The sequence below is a fragment of the Pogona vitticeps genome, chromosome 1 (assembly GCF_051106095.1).
Source record: "Pogona vitticeps strain Pit_001003342236 chromosome 1, PviZW2.1, whole genome shotgun sequence".
Taxonomy (NCBI): Eukaryota; Metazoa; Chordata; class Lepidosauria; order Squamata; family Agamidae; genus Pogona; species Pogona vitticeps.
In genome coordinates this window covers 176,626,645-176,649,399 of record NC_135783.1, presented here as the reverse complement: position 1 = coordinate 176,649,399, position 22,755 = coordinate 176,626,645, and the positions used below count along the sequence as shown (strand labels likewise).

Sequence of the window (22,755 nt, the reverse complement as noted above, 5' to 3'; positions counted from 1 at the left end):
TTCCATCCTCCATCCATTCCTGGGGATCCTATGCTCGAGGCACAGGTCATCTCCTGCCCACAGGGGCTGGCTCTGCAGAAGAAACACTCAGAGGAAGGCGTGTGGGCCTGGATCTCTTTGTGGGAAGCCAGATTTTTTTTTTTGTGAGTTGTGAGCTTACCCACCATTCCCCTTGCTCTCAGGTGTAAAGGGTGTGGGGCCATGGTTGGCAGTGCTTCTTCTCTTGCCTCAGGCGGCAGGAGAATTTGGACCACTACTGTTTGCACTCACAAGGATGCAATGGGTTGAGCCAATCCTATTTAAATAAAATGGCACCTGAGGAAAATCTGTTTTCACAGATTCAACTAAAGTTTCTGAGAAATATCAACATTCTATTTTCCTGTTGCTACTGTTGCACAACCTGCTTAGAGTGTGCACAATCCACGTGCTGTTGCACAATCCACTGGGAAGTGTGAGCAAGCACAGTGAAACAATTTGTAAGGCCTTTGGATACCACAGAGCTCTTAAGCCGCCCCGAGTAGACATGGTCTAGAGGGGCGGGGTAAAAATCAAATAAATAAATAAATAAATAAAATAAGTAGCTCCTATTCCTTTCAAACAACCAATAAGAAAGATAATTCCTTTGTGAATTGTAGCCACAGCCAGCCATTCTCAACATTGTTGTTGTTGTTGTTTGCCATAGCCATCAACAAAATAGAAAGAAACGTAATCCAAATCAGGATTGAATAAATTGCATAGCAAACCTTATAAGGTGGTTTGTGAGTAATTGTATCCAGTCTGTGGCCCTCTTCAAATGTGCCAGGACCCCCAAGGGGGCCATACGCCTCTCATTGAGAATGGCAGAGACTTGAAAAATCTATGTTTATTCCATCCTATCCTGATAGCATCTGCTTATATGTTTAAAATTAACATATAAAAAGTATATTAACCAAAACTCTGTTGTAATATACATGAAATAGTAAAAAAAATGCATAGCAGGTTTAACTCAAGACAAAATGGGTAATTTAACAATTGGATCCTTACAGTCTTGTCAAGCTATGATATTTTGTACTAAAATAATTAAGGTGCGTATGTGGAAAATGCAATACTGAAAATGTGCTATATTTAAAAAATGACGTTTGAACAGCAGTTTACTAAAAGTAAAATTATCAGCCAGCTTTTCAGCAAGGGCATTGTAAGATAAGTGAATTTCTTTCATGGCTGACAGTTGAGCTTTGGGACAGAATTGAAAATGTATTGAAATAAGTAAAATGTTGCAATGTGTAATATGACCGGAGATGGCATTTGCAAATCTTATAACTTGCAATCTCCGTAGCTACCATACTATAGGAACCTTTTGGCACAGTGGTTAAACAGCAGTACTTCCATAAAGACTCTGCTCAAAACCTGAATTTTATCCCAACAGGCTCAGGTGGCTGACTCAAGACTAACTCAGCCTTCCATCCTCCCAAGTTTGATAAACTGAGAGCTCGCTGGGGGAAGAGGAATATGTAGTCTGCATAATTAAACTGTAAACTGCACAGAGAATGTTTTACATGCAATGGGACAGTATATAAGCAGCACACGTTATTCTTTGTTTTACATGCCTTTCTTCCTCCCGGTTTTGGAAACTTTAGTCACAACAACAGTGTTTAATGTCATAGTGGCAGCCTGCCAGATTCTAAGCCCTTGTAGTTACAGAAGGTGGAAATACAAAATAAATTCCTATTATAAAATTTCTGCAGATGCATCAGCAGAAATAACTTTCAGGCCCTGGAAAAGATAATGTTTACAATTTAAAGAGAAAAAGTAAATACCTAAAGAAATATAAAAATGGGGATGCAAGACACACACACATCACCATCCCAATGCAACATGCCGTGCAACACATTCCAACATAAGATACCAACAAAAATCGCATAGCAAGAGCGGTAACAGCAGCAGCTGATGAGAATAACTAAGATTTTCTTCCTTAGATTCAAACTAGTTTGGCTCGGTGAGCATTTAGAATTATTGTGTGTGTGTTCTTAATATGCTTAAAGGCTAAGAAAGTAATTTTCTTTAACATATTTTTACTTTTTGGTATTTCAGAGATGTATTCTCTGGTTTTTGATTGTGCCTTCTTAGGTTGTGAGTTCTTGAATTTTTAGAATGTAAAACATGCTCTTTGTTCTTTTTTACTCTTAAAATATATTTCTACGGTATTTTCAACTGAATTCCGACTTAAGTATTTGGCTGCAACTGAGGTTTAGTTTTCATATATTTTTAAGCATTTGTGTCCACAGTTTTTCACAGCTGTAAGATTTTTGGATGTTTTAGCAACTTTGAAGTGTTGTAGTTATGGAATATAGAAACAATATAGATAAATAAAGTTCATAGAACTAGACAAGCTGATGTTGCCTTGAATTATTGCAACAATGACAAGACTTTTATACCTTGATACCTAGGCAAATGTTTGATATGATTGGACATGGCTGTCTGATTTCATTCTGGAATTAATCCCCTGTTGGGATAAATGCCAGCTGTGATGAACACAGGCTTCTGATTTTTTCCCTAGAGGTCAATAAAGTTCTGTAGAGCTCTAGGAGAGATGTTCAGACATCAAGCTCTCTGACCTGACAGTCTCCCATATTCTGCCATTACAAGCTTCCATAAATGAAAACAAAATAATGTTAGCCCCTGCCATTTGGAAATCTAAGACCTATAGAAGACTGATAGACAAGTGTAATTCTTGAAAGTGTCCTCCCTTCAAAGAAGCCCATCTTTTGATCTATTTGTGAAAGAAAAAAAACGAAAAGCTAATTGTGAGCCTACCCTGCCTGGCCAGTGTAGTGGGCAGACCACCTCACTGGGTGTAGCAGAAGAGTTTTCTCTGCTCACTACACCTGGGTTGTAGGCTGAAGCCAGGGAGAATGCCGCCATGGTCCATGCAGGCGCAGCTGTGGGTTTGTCTCTAGCTCAGAGACAAAAGGCATATCAGAAGACTCAGAGGGGAAGGATCAATGGGAAAACACAGAGGGCTGGCTGATGGCATTTGAGGGAAAAGAACTCTGTGTCCATCCACCCTGAGGACAGCTCATGGTGTCACCGGAAGAAGCTGGTAGGATGATTAGATGGGGCAAGGTACCAAGAGCTGGGATGTCTGGAAACTAAAGAGGCGCTGAAGACAATACAGACAAGTGGCTGGCCTTCTTCCCTCCCACCTTGAGCCCTAGGTTCCCCAGCCAGCCCAATCAGCCTAATCTCTGCCTCCATGTCCAGCCATCTCATGCAACAGCTTCTGTGTGAACTCTGCTTATGCCACCCAGGAGGTAGTGCGTACAAATGTTCCCTCTGTCAGAGCCCAAAGGACATGGGGACATGGCCGCAAAAGGGCATTCTGCCTTCTGCCTGCAAAACCTCTGGCGGGTTTCCTCAAAAGACCTCCCACACAAACTGTACAAAGTTTGGGGAGTGAAGCAACTCCCTGGTGCCCATGAAACTCTGTTGACTAGAGATGGGAGTATTCATATACAAATATCCCCATGGAGCTGAAGTTAACGAAGGTCCGCCCCTTGGGGCCAGACCCTCCACTCATGCATCTGCCAGCGGCAGCCTCGCTCATCCTTCCAATCAATCCCGGAGTGCCGCTCTCTTCCTGCTTGGCTAGCAACTCAGCAGCCATGCAGGGAGACTTGTCCTCCCTCCCCTTGTCTGGACTGGCTAGTCAAGCAGGAAGAGAGCAGGTCTCTGGGAGTGACTGGAAGGATGAGTGAGGCTGCCACCACTAGATGCATGAGTGGACGGTCTGGACCCAGGTGGCAGACCCTTGTTAACTCCACCTGCATGGGGATATTCATATTCTTATACCCCCATCTCTAGTGTTGACCCACTGGACTAAGGTTTGTGGCTCACTGTGGGAGATGGACCTTGTTTTGGACTTCTGTTCCCACCCAGAAAGGCCTGTGTCCACAAGGACTTTTTACATTTCCGGCTCAGCAGAGCCTGGGCCTGACAAGAAGAACTGTGTTGTGCCTGGCCTGAAGGGGCCTAGTCCTGCTAACGACATTTCAGTTCTCACCCCAGCAGGTCCTGGGTCTGCAAAGGACTGTATAACCATGGCCTTTTGGGGCGTAAGTCTGCCAAAGCCTATTTCTGTTTGGGGTCAAGTCGGACCCAATTCTGTAGAAGGCTTTTGGTATAAATTGTTTTCTCCTCTTCCTCACTTTAATGAAGCTCCTTCCTCTGCAAAGACTCGCCCTCTCACCATGGAGGGGGCGGCAGGGGCAGCTCACACTGATCTAAAAACATTATTTTTTTTTAAATAGCACAATGTTTTTTGTAACTTTTGATATCATTTCCCCTTAAAAGTGAATAATGTTATATTGTCTTTATGCCCCACATCTTGCAAAATACTGTACACGTACATCTTGAAACATTTTTTGGATCTGAGTAATGATAGTACAGTATTTCTGTAACTAGAGTATTATTTTAAAATGTCCTCAAGGATACTTTTGTACACATCTTTCAGTTAAGAAGGAAGATAAATAACATATATTGCACCATGAGCACTGTACGCATCCCCAAAGACTCTGTTTAATATCAAAAATGATCTGTTGTTCTAGCAGCTTTCATTGTTTGGACTTTTTAATTCTTTTATTTTAAAGGTCATTTACAATATGCCTTCAAAATATCTTGTAGGCTTGTCACGTCTGTCTAGAACAAAGAGAAGTAATATACCTATCACCAGCCCATGTGCAAACGCGTGCAATATCTCTGTGCCTTTTTCATCTCACCCTGCAGCAAGCAATGTTTACCTTCCAATACTTTCATCGTGTAGGAAGAGATATCACAATGCAACATGGCCCCAATGTTTAGGAGCAGGGTCCATGCCAAAGTCTTAGTTTTTCTTTGTCTAAGACTGTCAACCATTTTTCTATTTATAAGGGAGGAAGGCTCAGTCAGGGACTAAATGTGGGGTTCAGCAAGACCTTGGCCACAAGTCAACAGATGATTATGTCTTCCTAGGAGCTTCCTTGGACCTCTTCCTAGGAGAGGTGGTGATAAGAGTGTACTAGTGGGGTGGCCGCGTACACTTCTTTAGAGAAGATGGTCCCCTGTTTGAGGGGCTGCCAGAGGTATCCACTAAAGTTGTCCTCTATTATGGAAGGGGATCTCCAATCCAAATGCAATCTAACTGTAAAGAACCATAAGGAAGGAGACGAGGAGCCTTGAAGTTGTTGCCTGTCCCTCGTGAGCACTGGGGCACCCGACTCAGCAGCAGGCACACAGGTCACTTGGACTTCCCCACACCAATGAGATGAAGTGCACATTTCTTTAAATGATAAAAACCATTTCTAATTTTGCATTTGCATATATAAATAGCCAGAAACAGCTCTATGCAACAGTGTCCTCTTTTGTCCTCGTTATTTGATGAAGTATGCCTTCTTCTTGGTGACGTCAAAGTAACTACTCTAGCTACCAACACTACGTCCCAGGTTTGGATGTGACAACCCTGTCCAGGCATTATGCCTGAATGTATGTAGTGTTAAGAGAGTGGTGGGGAGATGGACTTGAAATGCAAGCTATTTCTCTACTTCACCTGGAAGTTGTTTTGATAAGGTAAAACTCCTAGTCATGCAAATGCTCAAACAGGTTCCACTAAAGACATTCAATGGTGTGAACGATTCCTGGGTGAAATGGGATCAGGGGAAAGGCTTATCTGCTTCCCCATATCCCCACCACCCTCTTAGCCCTCAATGGAATCAGTTATAATGAGACACGGGGACGAATATAAAAAAGAATCAGGATATTTGTTAAATATCCCTGATTCATCAGATATTCGTTGCTTCATATTTTTAAGGTCCAGAGACCCCAACAAATATGAAGCAACAAATACAACCCTTTTATATTCATCCCTTCATCCCCTATCTGCTTATGCCCCCGTGGATCAGCTGTTCCTCTGGGGCATAAGCAGAGGGGGATTTTCCTTTCATGTGGCTTGCTAAAGCCTGCCCAAAGGGAATCCCACCCCCGGGGCTGGGGGATGGCTTGGATCCCCTTTCCTCCCTATGCCTGCACGGCATAAGAAGAAGAGGGAAGGCATTAAATAGGGATCAAAGGGATCCCCAGCGGGTGTGGGATTGCTTTGATCCCTGCTTTCCCTCCTCTTGCAATGCCCTGCAGGACTTAGCAAGAGGAGGGGGAAAGGGATCAAAGTGCTGTAGGATTGCGGGGCATAGCAAGAGGAGGAAAAGGGGGGGGGGAAATGACCCAATGAATAATGAATTGATTTGTTGTTCATCAGGTCAGCGGGGGACAATTTGTGATTCGTGAAAACTTGACGAGCCACGAACCTAGACGAAGTGCCATTTTGGCACTTTGTCCCCATCTCTAGCCATAATCTAGTCTTAGTCGAGTAGACCAGACAGGCGGGGTATAAATCAAATAAACAAATAAACAAACAAACAAATAAATAATGCTAAACAGGGAATCTGATATGAATATGGGAAACATACTCATGTCTTCAACCTACATTACTTTGTAAAGAGCCTGCCTACACTGCGACAACTGCCTTTCAAAAACATAAAACTGAATAAGTCTCGGGATTGTTCTGGTATCTTAGGAAGCAATGCAGATACCTCTTGTCCCGAATTAAAACTAATCCCTTCTAGTCCTTACACAGGGACTGTTGGCACCCAAGTCTTCTGGAGTTACCTTTCAAAGAGGCAGCAACACTACTAGCTGCTCCAGAAAAATGGCTAGGGAATGAATATCATTGTTGGCTGGGTATTTGAATAATTCCTGGCTCCAATGAGGTCCTTGGGATCAACATAGCACAGGCAATTATTGGCCATGCCCCTACATGCGACAAATATTATCTTTACAGCTATAATCCACAGATATTCTTGGACTAAAACACCAATAAGCCTTCAACACTAGCTGTGCTGGCCAGGATTGCTGGGAGATGCAGTTCGAGAACATCTGGAGGTTGGGAAGCACTACTCTAGAGAGACAACATATTATCATCTTCTAATTCCACAGCTGCTATCTTATCTTTTTTTCTGCCCTTGGTCTGCAAACATGAGATGCTATTTTACATTTTTTAAAAAAATACTCCAGTTGGCATTTCTCCAGAGTGGAGTTAGCCTACCACTGCTGAACACATCGGTTTTGCTCACTCAAACAATATGCCACATAATGTTTTTGCACTTAAACAACTCAAAACCCAATGTCTGTTTGTCTTAGTGTGAGAGAAACTGGCATTAGCTTCTTTGCAAAAGTAAAGGACATACAGTATTGCACTACTGCTATCTACAGATACAAACGCATGGTGAAATTTCATCTAGTCAAAGAGAATATTTGTCTGTTTCTGCTGGCACCAGAAATTTGGCTGCATCACAGAGGTATTTTGCCATTGTTGTCGTTATGTGCTATCAAGTTGCCCCAGAGGAATCTCCTATGTGTCCTGTCCTCAATGACCCTGCTTAGCTCTTCTAAACTCAAGCCTGTGGTTTCCTTTAGGGAATCAGTCCATCTCATATTTGGTCTTCCTCTTTTCCTGCTGCCTTCAACTTTTCTCAGCATTATTGTCTTTTCCATAAAATCTTGCCTTCTTATAAAGTGCACAACGTAGGACAACCCTGATTTCAAAGTTTTTGCCCCCCACCCAGAGATAGTTCAGGCTTAAGTTGCTCCAGGACCCACTTGTTTCTCTTTCTGGCCATCTGGGGTTATCCCCAAAGTTCTCCTCCAGCACCACATTTCAAATGAATTAATTATTTTCCTGTGTAATTTTTTTTCCTGTCCAGCATTCACATCCATACATGGTGATCAGAAATACAAGAGTATATATGATCTTGATCTTCAGTGACACATCCTTATGCTTGCTTATTTTTTTTCCAGTTCCTCCATTGCTGCCCTTTGGAGTCTCAGCCTTCTTCTAATTTCTTGGCTGCCATCTCCATTTGGATTGAGGATGAAACAAAAATATAAAGAATCCTTAACTATTTCAATTTCTTCATTCTTAGTATTAAGGTTGTGTAGTTCTTCTGTAGTTATGATTTTGCAATAGCACATGATATATTCTAGATTAGGATGGCTGCTGCTCCATTGGCAAAAGAGAGGGCAGACTTCTCCAAAAAGAGGATATAGAGGACAAGGAATACCAATAATGAGGTCATTCTTTACAAAAAAGAGGGATTTTTGATATCAAATTTGCATATAGTAATTTAAACTAATATATGCAAATATGATTAGACAGTATTGTGATAGTATAAGTGTAAATATACTATGGGTACCAGTGGGGGGTAGTGGATAGATTAATGGACTAGGATTCAGGAGACTTGAGTGCAGTTTCCAAGCTTTGCTATGAAAACTCACCATACAGTAATCTGGGAACAGATGCGTGCTATGAGAACAAATCAAGGAAACCAAATGTTTGAAGAAACCTTTTCATGCCTTCAGCCAGTCAACTGTGCTTGCCAGAAAGAAATGGCCAGTATGCATTTCAAAGGAACTGAACTATGGTCCTCTTGTTTATCTGCTGTATATGTTATTTCAAAGTAAGCTTTGATATGTGAGTTAGACCTCGCTGGGGAAGTTTCTTCCTGCCCAAGGATATCATAATTTGGACTGAGGGATGAAACCCCATTAAAGGAGGCAGTTCATTAGCCTGGAGACACTTGAACAGGGTGAACAGCAATGACAAGTAATTAACGCATCTGTAACATCAAACACTGTCCTCTATACAGTAAGCCTGAGAGAACTGGTGACAAAACAGAACTTAGCATTCTCACATAAGGAAAAACTTTGTCTTTCAGGAATGGGTCTGCCTATGCTTGAGAAGATCCCATTCAAGGTCGCAATATGGGTTCTACATAAAGGTTCAGGGGATCATGCCAGGAACAGCAGAATAAGCTGCTCTGAAAGCAAAGGGCAGGACAGATACCAATGAGCTTACTTTGATACTCTGATTAACACAATTAAATCCCCTACTAATGAATTTTAAAAAGATTCGGTGCACCTGACCTTTCTTACAAATGTTAAAGTTGCTTGTGAAGTAAACTGCCTTCTACTACTGAATCTCCAAGATGCTGTAACCTTCCCCTCTCTGTTCTTTTTTTCTTTTTGTATGAGTTTTAGACTCTATAGTTGTGTACCACCATATCGTTTAAAGGTATACAGTGGTGCCTCGCAAGACAAATGCCTCGCAGGACAAAAAAACTTGCAAGACAAATGGTTTTGGCAATGGGGTTGATGACTCGCAAGACAAATGTTCCTATGGCCGTGCTTCGCAAGACGACTGTTTCCCGTTTTTTTGTTCCTGCTTCATGTTTGCTGATTTTTAAATGTTTTTCTATGTTGTTTATAAAGTTAAAGTTTTTTTATTGAAATTTTTTAAATCATCTGCACAATATGTGTGGCTTTAAAAAACACTTAATAAACCCTTTGTAAATCAAATTTGACTTTGTTCTGACTTTTTTTGCCCATAGGAAAAGGGGGGCCTTTAGATTTCAATGCATTCCTATGGGAAAATGCGTTTCGCAAGACGAATTTCTCACAAGACAACATTAACCGCGGAGTGAATTAAATTCGTCTTGTGAGGCACCACTGTATTGTTATTTGAGGTCTTATGGGGTTTTACATTTTCACCTGTAAACTGCCCAGTGTAGTACTTACACTAATGGGGTTGTATATCAAGAAACCGATCTCATGCTAATCAGTTCCCCCAGCCTTTCATTTATCCTCCAAAGGTTTTCATCAGTCCTTCTGTGTCATAACACATTTCCCTTTTATCCAACCATTGTATAGAAATCTCATAACCACTCTCCCCCCCCCCCTTTAACATCCACAGCTTTTCAACATATGTCTTTCAAAGCCATGGTGAAAATTCTGGCCTTCAGACATATGTCTATACATCTTTAGCCAGCTTGAGCACACTTTTTCCCTCACCTCAGCTAGCAGCCAAATTGTAGCGAAACTGGGGCTTACCACAAACAAAACAGAAGGACTGAAAGGTGACAGAATTTGACTCAGAACATAGCACTGAGACAAAACTTAACAACTCTTAATCAGATTGACAGGAAAAACAAGTACTGGGCAACTTTGAAATCAAAGCTAATGATAAGAATTGGCGGGGGTATAAGTTATAATTGGCTATAAGAAAACCATCAATCCTCACTCACAATTAGTCTTGAAGGGCAGTTTTGTTGCACCCAGGGCAGAGGTCACTGTCTGCCTTCCCAAAACAGAAAAGGCAGACCCCAAACATGAAGCATCCTGCCTTGGGGTGATAAATACACCTATTGAATTCTCTCTCTCTCTCTCTCTCTCTCTGTGGTTACACTTTCTTTACAATCTAAAAGAAAGGGTGAGAAATGTTAGTAGCTAGAGATGGAGGTATTCATATTCGTATACGAATATCCCCATGCAGCTGGAGTTAACAAGGGTCCAGCCCCTGGGGTCGGACCATCCACTCACACATCCGGGAGTGGCAGTGGCCCCTCTCTTCCTTCCAATCGCTCCGCAGCACTACGCAGCTAGCCATCTTGCAGCCTTGCAGGGCGACTTGTCCTCCCTCCTTCTGCCAGGAGTGGCTAGATGACCGGGAAGAGAGCAGGGCTCCAGGAGGGATTGGAAAGATGAGTGGGGTCGGCGGTTGCACCAGACATGTGATTAACCCTTGTTAACTCCAGCTGCACAGAGATATTTGTATTTCTATACGAATGCCTCCATCTCTATTAGTAGCACAGCTTGGCCAATACGATACAAAATTATAACATACTGAATATAAACAGAGAAGTTTTGTTTTACCATAACTCCAAACATCCGTCTGATGTGTGAACTTCCTATAATGTATGCACTCGAGGGCCATCCATTTAATTGGCATCTAGGATGTGGAAAAGAGAGAGAAAATAAGCCCAAGAAGTAAAGAAAACATCGTTATTCTAGTAAATATCTCCAAAATCCAGATTAAGTACCCATGTTTTCATATTAATATTTCTTAAGTTTCATTTGGGTTTGCTTAATTATGAGGCTTGACTAATCTAAGACTGAGCCCGTGGCGTTTTCTGGAGCTGGTCATATCTGAAGTGTTCTTTGAACGTGGCAAATGTGATCTGAAATTTTAATTGTATGAACTACCCAAATGTGAATGCTAAAATTAAGAAAAATGCTTTGGCAACATTGTTTGGATACCTCAGCTGTACAGATTAGGCAGAACTGCCCAACTGGCATAACATTTTCTGAGACAACAAACCTTCTGCTAGAAAGGTGCCTCAAGACTGTATTGTTTTTACTCCAAAAGTTGCCTGTCCAAAAATTTTACCTAGAAACAAGCATCTCAAAAGAGATCAAAGAGAAGTTTGTTCAGTTTTACTTTTGCTAAGAACTTTTCAACATTTACTGATGTCGTTATAAGCAAAATAGAAACCTTTGTGGTGTTGTTTCTTAAAGAACAAGAAAAAAGAAAGGTTACTTACCTGTAACGATGGTTCTTCAAGTGGTCATTCTGTGAATTCACACAAAGGGTTAATACCAGCGCCAGCGTTGGGCCTCTCGGAACGTTTTCTAGCTGCAAGAGAAAAGTAACAATGTTTAGGACTACCCCTACTGCGCACGCCCAGCCTAACCGTCCCTCAGTTCCATTTGTCCGCCATAGGCCCTCGAGTCAGAGAGATGCCAGTGACAGACAGACAGAGGGGAGGCCGGGCGGGATTGTGTGAATTCACAGAATGACCACTTGAAGAACCATCGTTACAGGTAAGTAACCTTTCTTTCTTCATCGTGGTCTTCTGTGAATGCACACAAAGGGTGATTAGCACGCTTACTAACCGGATGGTGGGCTGTCACTGAAGAGCCGATGCTAGCACTGCCCTCCCGAATTTGGTCTCCTCTTTTGCCCTCACGTCCAATCTGTAGTGGGTTATGAAGGTAGAGGCATTAGACCACGTAGCGGACCGGCAGATGTCGGGCAGGTCGACGCCACGAAGTAAGGCAGTGGAGGAGGCAACAGCCCGGGTGGAATGGGCTTTAAGTCCCTGTGGAGGATCTCTGTGGTTGAGCTCGTAGGCAAGGGCGATGGTAGACACGAGCCACCGAGAGAGCGTGGACGGCGAGGCCGGGCAACCCTTCTTAGGGCCAAAGTGGCAAAGGAAGAGTCTGTTGGCCAGGCGAAAGTCTTTGGTCCTGGATACGTAAAAAGCTAAGGACCGTCGAACATCGAGCATGTGGAGCATGCGTTCAACATCAGTCGTCGGAGACGGAAACAAAGTCGGCAGAATAAGTGGCTGGTTGACGTGGAAGTCGGAGACCACCTTAGGAAGAAAGGAGACGTCCAGGTAAAGCATAACCTTGTCCTTAAAGAACTGAAGAAAAGGTTGGTCATGGCGGAGAGCTGCCAACTCGCTAGCTCGACGAGCAGAGGTGATAGCCACTAGGAATAGCGTTTTTAAAGAGAGCATTTTGAGGTCACAGGTAGCCATAGGTTCAAATGGGGGTCTGGATAGGGCATGCAGAACCAAATGGAGGGACCACTGAGGGAGTGGAGGACGAACGGGAGGTCGGAGGTTAGAGAGACCCCTCAAAAACATCCTGACGGTAGGATGGGAGAAAAAGCGGGATGAGGGAGAAGCTCTGGGCTGAAAGAAGACAACCGCAGCCAGGTACACCTTGATAGTAGAGATAGACAGGTGGAAATCAAACAGGTAACGGAGATACTGCAGAAGTGTGGAAAGAGACACAGGTGAGGAGGTGAGATCCCTCTGCTGGGTAAATTTCAGAAAGCTGTTCCATTTGTAGGCATACAAGCGAGACGTGGAGGGTTTGATGGCATTGGTCAAGACCTCCTGAATTTCTGGACGATCCTCCACGCCGTCAGATGGAGCGTGTCGAGGTCGGGGTGAAGGACTTTGCCTGCTTCCTGGGTCAGTAGGTCTGGCCACATTGGAAGGGTTACTGAGTCCACAGCCATGCTGACTAGAGTGGGAAACCACACTTGGCGAGGCCAAAAGGGTGCGATGAAGATGGCCGGAGTCATCGAGCGTCGGAGTTTGATCAAGGATCTCTGTATTAACGGGATCGGTGGAAACATGTACAAGAGACCCTGGTTCCATGGAATCATGAATGCGTCGCCGAGCGAGTGGTGACCGAGACCTGCCCGGGAGGCATAGCGGGAGCATTTTGCGTTGTGAGGGGATGCGAACACGTCCAGCACTGGGGTCCCCCACTGGTTGCAAAGGTCCTGGAAGACCAGAGGGTTCAACTCCCATTCGTGAGTCTGATAGTGAAGCCTGCTCAGAGTGTCGGCAAGTGTGTTGTCCTCCGTGGCTACATGGATGGCCACCGGGTAGATATGATGACGGTAACACCATTCCCAAAGGAGGATGGAGAGATACAGGAGTGAATGAGAGCGGGTTCCTCCCTGCTTGTTGACATAGTGCATTGTGGTAGTGTTGTCCGTCACTAGCTGAACTCCGCGGCCGCGGAGGAGAGGGAGGAAGGACTTGAAGGCCTTGATAACCGCCAGCAGTTCCAGGTAATTGATGTGGAACATGGCTTCTTGAGGCGTCCAGAGGGCGTGAATGGTGCGGCGCCCGCAGTGCGCCCCCCAGCCGGACGGACTGGCGTCCGTTGTAACTTGAACGGTGAGACGGAGTGGACGAAAGGGCCGGCCAACCGTGAGATGGGGTGTGTACATCCACCACTGGAGTTGTCTGGTGAGCTCCGGGGTGACACGAAGGCGTTTCCTTTGACTGTCGATCATGGGGTCGAAAAGGGTGAGAAACCAAGATTGGAGCGACCGGAGTTTGAGGCGAGCGTGCGCTAGCGCCGGCGTCGTAGAAGACATCAGGCCGAGGAGGTGCTGGGCATGGTGGGCTGTCACCCGAGCACCGGGGAAAAATTTCCTGATGGCTCGTCGAATCTTGTGTATTCTTTCCGGGGGAAGAAAGACTCGACCCTTTACAGCGTCCAAGCAGACCCCTATGTATTGAACTGTCTTGGAGGGAATGAGCCGGGATTTCTGATTGTTGACAGTGAGACCGAGATTGGAAAGAAGATACAGAATGAATCTTGTGTCTTTCAGGGATTGCCTTCTCGAGGTGGAGACTACGAGCCAATCGTCCAGGTAAGGGTAAACGTGAATGCCCCTGAGACGAAGGTAAGCCGCCACCGGAGCCATAACCTTGGTGAAGGTCCGGGGAGCTGTGGACAGACCGAATGGCAGGGCCTGGAATTCGTAGACCGTGTCCTGAAAGATGAACCGAAGGAACCTGCGGTGGTCGGGGTGAATAGTGACGTGGAAGTATGCGTCCTTTAGATCTATAAGGACGAACCAGTTGCTCTTTTTCAGCAAGTGCATGATGGACTCTAAGGTAAGCATCCGAAACCGTCTGGGTCGCAGGTAAGTATTGAGGAGTCTTAGATCGAGGATGGGTCTTATGCCTCCTCCGCTTTTTGAGACGGCGAAGTAGCGGGAGTAAAACCCGCATTGTACGTCGTGAGGTGGTACTGTAGAGATGGCCTCTTTTTCTAAGAGAGATGATATTTCTTCCTCTAGCGAGGAGTCGAAGGGAGAATGAGTTATGAAACCTAGCGGAGGAGATCTTATAAACTCCAGCTGGTAACCGTGCTGAATAATTTTTAGAGCCCAAGTGTCGTTTGTGATGACAGACCAGTTGTGAAGAAACGGTTGAAGGCGGGTGGTAGGTGGTGAGTGGGTGAAAACGGGGGGCCGAAAGTCAAAGATACTGTTTTTGTTTTCTGCCAGGTGGCTTAAAAGGTTGGCGGCGATGGGGCGGACGAGGGCGGTATCCCTGATAGCCCTGGACAGAAGAAGAGGACTGGCCAGAGCGCTGCTGAGGAAGGTGTTTGTAAGGACGGTATTGTTGGGAAGATTGATACTGTCCATAAGATTTACGCCATTGAGGGCGTCGCTGTCTAGATTGAGTCTGAACAGAATAAGACTTAGCAGTTCTCTTAGCCTTATGAAGGTCCTCCAAATGGGAGTCGGTCTTTTCGTTGAACAGCCCGGTAGCGTCGAAGGCGAGGCTTTCAACTTTTGATTTGACGTCCTCCATTATGTCCGCAGAACGGAGCCAAGCATGGCGCCGGATAGAGATGGCAGACATGAGGACTCTGGCAGAGATTTCTGCTGCATGTCTGATGGAAAGACGTTCATACTTGGATACCGTCTGAGCTTCCTCATATGAGTTGAGAAAAGCTTGCCTGGTGTCTTCAGGTATCATTTTCAACCCAGGCAAAAGTTTGAGCCACAATTGTTTGTGATAAGCTCCCAAAACAGTTTGATAATTTATGACTCGAAGTAGCAAGGTGACAAGGGAGTAGATTTTCCTGCCGATGAGTTCCAGCTTTTTACCCTCCTTGTCGACTGGAGTAACATGAGCCTTGGCCGAAGGCCTTGAACAGCTTGTTTCAACAATGAGTGAGTTTGGAATGGGATGCTTGAGCAGAAAATGAGTATCGGCCCCATGAATCTTGTAGAAGTGTTCTGTGCGACGAGGGACATTAGGTGTAGCCGCAGGCTGAGCCCAGAATTCCTTGATGGCCTCCATAACTACAGGCACAAAGGCTATACTGGGGGGAGCGGTACTGTCTCGTTTTATGTCTCCAAAGAACAAGTCCTCTCCCGGAGGGGAAGGGAGATTCAAGTCCAATTTAAGCGTCTTGGCAAGCCTGGACATCATCTGAGAGTAAGAAGAAAAATCCTCAGATGGAGAAGGAGCGTGAGTATCGCCAGTATCGGAAAGCACCAGATCACCCGGAGGTAAATCATGCGGTGGTAAGGGTGGGGGTGGCTCCTGATCGGAGTCAGAAGACCGCTCCGTGGACACCTCATCTGGATCAGAGGAGAAGACGTCCCTCTTCTTCCTTGGAGGGGGCTTCTCGACGTCGACCTGCGTTGTCGGGGGTCGAACGGGGACCACGGTCGGTGCCGAGGTGGGAGGGGCCGGTTGCGGTGGAGGGGCAACCGGTACCGGAAGAGGGTGGTCTTTGGCTCGAATGGCCCGGCGTCGGCGTCGAGGTCGGGTCGACTCCGAAGAAGAAGAGACATATATGTACCGGATCTTTTTGCGGTACCGGTCTCGAGAGGCGGATGTCGACGACGAAGGAGGAGACCGCGAACGGCCGCGTCGACGTCGATGGTGCTTACGACGCTTAGGGCGGTCGGAATCCGCCGAACGGGAAGAAGAGGACCGACGTCGGTGCTTGGTACGACGTCGATGAGAATGGTGCTTCTTCTTAGAGCGTTTACGCTTAGAGGATTTCGAGTCCGAGCGATCGCTAGAGTCGGACTGAGTGGAAGCTCGATGCCTCTTCTTCGATCGTTTCTGTCGAGGAGACTTCGACCTCGAGCGGCCGGAGGACGGGGACCGACTCGGGGAGCCATGCTTCTCCGTGCGAGAACGTTTGCCTCGAGGAGATTTAGACCTCGAGCGCACAGGTGATCGAGGTATCTTCTCTCGAGGAGATCTCGAGTCCGAGTGTACGGACGAGATCGACACGGGAGGCGACCCCTGGCCCGCAGGAAAAGGGCTATGTGGGGCAGAAGCGAGGCCAGTAGTGACGGCGACTAACTGGCTCGGCGTCGGGGAAGACCTTCCCGAAGGCGGTATCACTTCAGTACGTCGAGCAGGAGGAGGTGCGGGTGCCTCGGCCGAGGCCCCGAAGCGCCTCGACAACTCCTCAAGAATTGGCGATGGGATGGAACCCGAGCTCGGAGAAAGTGGAATAGATGTCATTTTAAGCTGGGCGGCCGCCTTAGCTTTGGACGATTTCGACGGCTTAGCTTTCGGAGCCGGAGGCTCGGGTGAAGCAGGAGCGGCCGATTTCGACGACGCGGATTTCTTCGACATTTTGGAAACTTTGGAGACGACTGAGTGAACAGGAGCTGCTCGAGAAGTGGAAGCCATTTCCCCCTCAGAGGGCGCCGTGGAAGACAACGTTGACTCCCACAGATGAAGTTTAAGGCGCTGTTGGCGAGCCTTGAGAGCGGCCTTAGTGAAGGCTTTGCAGTGTGGGCAAGCTTTGGGATTGTGCGACTCGCCCAAACAATACAGGCAAGTATCGTGGCCGTCTTGATGGGGGATTTTGCGGTCGCACACCACACACCTGCTGAACGGCCCTGAAGGGGACATAGGGTAGTAAGGAAACCGAAACGACAAGTCCAAGGATAAGGCAGAGCAGTCCAAACACAGTCCGAGTAAGCCAGAATATACACCGGGTCGTCAAGTTGAAGGGAAAAAGCGCTAGGGTAGTCCGTGAGCGAAGCAAAGGTCAAAGCCAAAAATCAGATAGATCGCAATAACGCAGCAATAAACGCAGCTAAGACGAGAGGCTCCAAACCGCTAGGCGGAAAAATGGAACTGAGGGACGGTTAGGCTGGGCGTGCGCAGTAGGGGTAGTCCTAAACATTGTTACTTTTCTCTTGCAGCTAGAAAACGTTCCGAGAGGCCCAACGCTGGCGCTGGTATTAACCCTTTGTGTGCATTCACAGAAGACCACGATGAAGAAATGAGAGATTTGTCTGTCCCTAAACCTGATTAGCTTTAGTCCTGCAGTAGTATAGTATGCACAAATGATTAGACTGATTAGTAGCTATGATGCTTGTGTACATTCAAACAGCCATTTCACTGAAGACACTGCTGCATGGATAGATGCAAACGTTTGGATGAGCATTTGATTTCTGTCCAACATGATTTTCTGTGCATTTGAACTGTTTGTGATTCCTGCATATTTCCTTAGTTGGACTGGAGGGTGCATGTTCAGTAGAAAATGTTCTAACTACAATGTAATATTTTTTGAAATGAACATCTTTGCTAGCACAATTGCATGGGATCACACTGCTGTCAAGTGGCTGCGCAAGGCTGCTACTTTTTTTGTAACTAGTTCCAGAACTATTTGAACAATTAGTTGCATAACTATTTTTACACCAAAACGCTTTCTTTCTTCCGAAATTGTGCAATTGATCATACAGTGACATCACTGGATACAGATAGTATCTGAAATGCAGCAATATGTCTACAACTGGAGTAGGTCCATTCAATCAGTGCGGATTCTGTGAATCAACTCCCCAATACGTTCCACTGATTCAATCGGTCTCCTCTATTTAGACCTTACTGCTGGATTTCAGCCACTTCCTTCACTGAGTTATTTTATTATTTCACATATTTGTTCTCCCTTGTGCTTCACTTCTTCCAAATTCAGATTTAACAAATGTAACGTATGTAACTAAATCCACCATTGATGTACTCTTTTTTTGCAACTTTCCTTCAGTCTCATCATATCTCTCCCTCACATCCTTGCCATGTTATTGGTGGTGATATGACTTCAACAAAACAGCATAGAAATATGATAACTGTATATGTAATTGTTTTGTACAGTGCCTGCACATATGTTTCTATATACTGTCAAAACAACACACATAAATAATATTGTTACAACCCTACATGCAATTACATCAAGATTAATTTTTGTATCGTTTTTACTGCTCAGCAATCGGTCTTCTCCACCAAGACTAACAACCAACTTCAAACCTAATGTTCTCTCTCTCTCTCTCTCTGGCAACTCCTTGGTTATCAAGCACCACCCTAAGGAACCCTGGAATCATCTGTGTAGGTTCTTTTGTTGTAAGTTATTGTGCAGAGTTTTGAGCACCGTACACAGGGTGAAACCCTAAATCCACATGTGTAAAGGCAATTTCACATGTGCTTTCTGCCACCCAGAGTAGACCTTTGGTCTAGATGGGCGGGGTAGAAGTCTAATAAATAAATAATAAATTTCCCAGGTTGCTGGGTGCATGTCCATCAATTGCACGACCAGGGGAAGACTGGGTGTTCAGTAAATATCCTGGGAAGTGGGTAACGTTGCTTATGCAACCACCCTTAGGCAATTGTGTAAGGTAAGTGTATTCTAGCCATAAAGTAACTAGATTGTCTACAATTCAGCATCCTCTTATTTTTTACTATGTACACTGAATCAGCAGAGATGAGAACAGAGCAAAAATGATCTTCAAATCCTTGTGGCTAGAATTCAATAGGTTATGGAAATGCATCAGAAGAACTTTTGCTCTTCCATTTCCATGGAGGTCACTATTTTTTCCCCTTTGACCGATCTCATGGAAATTATAGTCATGTTAGGAACTACAGCAATAAATTGGAAGTGTGCTTCAAAAGGTGCATTGGAAGAAATAAATACGTAGAAGGTTTTATTTACCTATCCCATTATTTCAGTCAGATATGCATCTAAATTTTTTAGAACTTGTTATCATTTGTTGTAAGCCGCCTAGAGTGGTCGAAATGACTAGATAGGCGGGGTATAAATACAATAAATAAATAAATAAATAAATAAATAAATAAATAAATAAATAAATAAATGTTCAGGTTCTAATTAGTTTGTGTCACTGTTTCCAAATCCAATAACTAACTTGTATAAGACTGTCTATATCTAGTTAATATTTTTCCATTCAAATGTACTAGCTAAAAAAATGGGCACATCCAGCTATCAGGAATTCATTTCCTAGAGACAAAGTGTACTGGACAGAACAGAACCCAAGGAGAGGATGAGATACAGCATTTCAGAGAAGGTTCAGAGGAGGTTAGTCTGATAAGGCAAACAGGGTAGTGTCCCACCACAGCCTAGGGATGTAAATCTTCATCATTTAATGTTTTCATTATTTGTTAATGCACCATTTAATTCTTTCATCATTTGTTATTTAATCCTTTCAGTGAGAATGACAAAAAATGTGAAATGTTCCCCCACTGGGCGAGATTATGAGAGGTTTTGTACATTTTGCAAAAAAAACCCATTCACACTACATGTGGGTTTTGGCTTTAATTTTTTGCTTTGCTTTGCTCTGCTTTGGTACCAAACCATTTTTTGTTTTGTTTTGTTTTGGTGGGTTAATGCTGCTGAAAAAAAGGGGCCCTGGGCTCTTCCTTCTTGTGCAGGAGCAAAACATTTAACAATGTTCAACTGAGAGAAAGAGAAAGGGAGAGAGAGAGAGAATGTGTGAATGTTTGCGGGTACTTGTGTTTGTACACATCCACTTTTGCTCCTGGCTCGGCCTGCCATTCCTGGCTGTACCCACCATTGGCTGCTTTGCTTTCCACCTATCCAACCAGAAAGAGCACCAGCTGCAATATTTGGAATAAAAATTGAAGCTGTCAGATTACTGTGGCATTCCTACACATTAATGCTGTGAAACAGCTGTGACTCCTTAAATTTCAGTTCATAACAACATCAAAGCCATCAAACTTCTTTACTCAAATGTTTATCAAAGCTCATCTTCAACATTTCTAGAAAAGCTTCATGGGCGGGATTTGGCTAGTATGGAATAGTTTAAGCAACCTCTAAAGATGGAGTTCTTGTTTTTGTTTGACTTTAATCTTCTTGCAGTTATACTCTTGTTTAATTTTCTTATTTTCCCTGTAAAATGCATGCTTCTGGAAATGAATCCCTAAAATATCAAGAAAGCCTAAATAATAAAATACACAATTTCCAAGAATTTTACAGCATAATCCAATACAGAAATATGCCTCTCAGTGAATTCAGAGGTGGTGTACTTAAGCATGCATGGATTTGCATTGTCTGTGGTACGTTTTCCTTAGAATCCTTCTCTAGTGTAAATTTTGGTGTAAATGCCAGCTAACTTGTCTGTGCTAACTTGTTAACTAGCAGCAATTCAATGCTGAAATATATGCTTATGGACTTATGTTGGCATAATTCTTCAGCTGGATTCCAGTCAATATACCCACCAGCAAAGTACTGAAGGACAAACCAGTGGAACTGATTTCCTTTTTTCCATGGCATTTCCCAGGGCACTGCGGAGTAGATCAGGGGTATGTGGCATATGCAAGAAGAGGTAAAGCCAGTGAATGAGGAAAAAAATCTCCTTGTGTGATGATGGACATAACTGTAATAGTCAGGGGTTGTCGCTTTTAAGTAAGAAGAGAATATGACTGCATGAAAATAATAGTTTTATACAACTATAAATGAGATGGAGAAAATGCAAGGGAAAATCAATTCTTTCTAACACACACACTGAAATAGCACTTCCCTCTAGGGTTGGATAAATGATCCTTCCATTTTATTTAGCATTTTTCTATCTGTTTATAAAGCAGGCATCAGAGGGATTCAAAACTAAGATTTATCGGCTCAGATGCAAGAGCTGAGGGATCTTGGTTTAAGAAGACATTGCCCCAAACAATAACTTAATTTACATAAACCAGTTCTACATCTCATACATCTCATTATATTAAGTTGTACACAATCTATTTGTCAATCAAGATACAGACTGAAAACTAAGATTCTTTCAAATTCTAAACCAGTTTCTGGGCTTAGAACACGCACCTTCCCACCATCAGCACTGTATTCTTTTTCATCCCCTTCCAGGAGTCTTGCCAGGCCAAAGTCTGTGATCTTCACGTGATTTGGTGATTTCACCAAGACATTCCGGGCTGCTAAGTCTCGGTGAACCAGTCTCCTCTCTTCCAGATACATCATGCCCTAAGAAGAAAAAAACATTAAAACACATTTTCAGTATAATGATGCACATATTTGTATGTAACTTTTCTTAGAAACGTTCCATTTTCTTTTCAATTGTATTTTTCTTACTCTAAATATTGATCCTGTCTTGGGTCAGTTTATAAAGATTTTTTTAGAGGATGCTGCAAATGTGCATTTGTTGCAAATTCTTATATGAAATGTCATGTTCTCCAGCTCTAACATAGGAAGCAGACCTGACTTGTCCACCAGATTCTGTACTACACTCCATGTCATAATGCAAATTTCATTGGTTTCAACATATCAAAATCCCTCTTTAAATCCATATTTTATGGGGGGAAATACACATATTATATATTAAAATACAATCTCGAGGACTTTTTTTTAACAAAGTTTAGCAGAAAGAGGAAAGAACTGTGTTACGGGTAAAAACATTGCAAAAGTTAGATACACTGGAGCCAAATTTGCCCATTGCTGTTTTTTCTTAACCAGTGGTAGTTTTTGTAGATGCCTTTCTTTACAGCAGTTCCTTGGCTTTACCTTTAACCCCAGACAGCAGAACTTGAAAAAAGGTATACTTTCAGTGAAATGTGTCAACACTATAACAAAGGTCCTGCCAAAATGGTCTGTGTCCTTTGATATTCCTGCTTTATTGTCAAGATGAACTACTAAAACTTTTATGCGTTCAGATAACAACTTCTCAAAGGAGACCATATGTAGCCCAACTGCCCTTCTTCCAAGTGTATATGAGGAGAGAATTTATGACAAAGCAGAACATGTTCACTTTGTTAGTTTTAGAAGTAAGTCCTGTGGTCATATATATATCCAAGAATGTCTGGAAGAGGTTGTCCATGTTTGCATTTTAACAAGAACAGTCCCATAAGCGAACTAGAGCAAGGTGAACAGAGAAACAGTGCAATCTTATTTATGTCTACTCTGAAGGAAGGCTCATTATGTTCAATGAGACTTACTCCAAGGGAAGATGTATAGGATTACAGCCTAAGAGAAGATCTTAAACTGTAATTATATACATTTACTGGAAAGAGTTATTTCGGTGATTGCACTGCTATTTATGAGAACTTAACCTTAGAATTTGACCACATTTACTGTACTTGCTACTTACCTATAGAGATGGAGAGATTCAGCTCAATTCACCTTTCTCAAACTAATAACTAATTAATTATTTTCTAATCTTTTTTTAAGGCAGTTCTCCAATTTTTTTAAAAAACCCACAAATTATATTATGAGATAGTCACGTAAGTATAAAGGTTT

The 22,755-nt window shown here is 43.7% G+C and overlaps 1 protein-coding gene across 4 annotated transcripts in view; it reads right to left on the bottom strand.

Annotated features, from left to right (window-relative positions):
• The window catches only part of ERBB4 (erb-b2 receptor tyrosine kinase 4), a 1,032,003-nt gene that overhangs the window by 39,401 nt on the left and 969,847 nt on the right, over positions 1–22,755 (bottom strand). For all 4 annotated transcript variants that reach the window (XM_078379181.1, XM_072977738.2, XM_078379170.1 and 1 more), the window contains exons 21-22: positions 21,331–21,486; positions 10,774–10,849 (exon numbers count right to left, since the gene is read on the bottom strand). In XM_078379181.1, the coding sequence (XP_078235307.1) occupies positions 10,774–10,849; positions 21,331–21,486 (232 nt within the window). The remainder of the gene's footprint in view (positions 1–10,773; positions 10,850–21,330; positions 21,487–22,755) is intronic.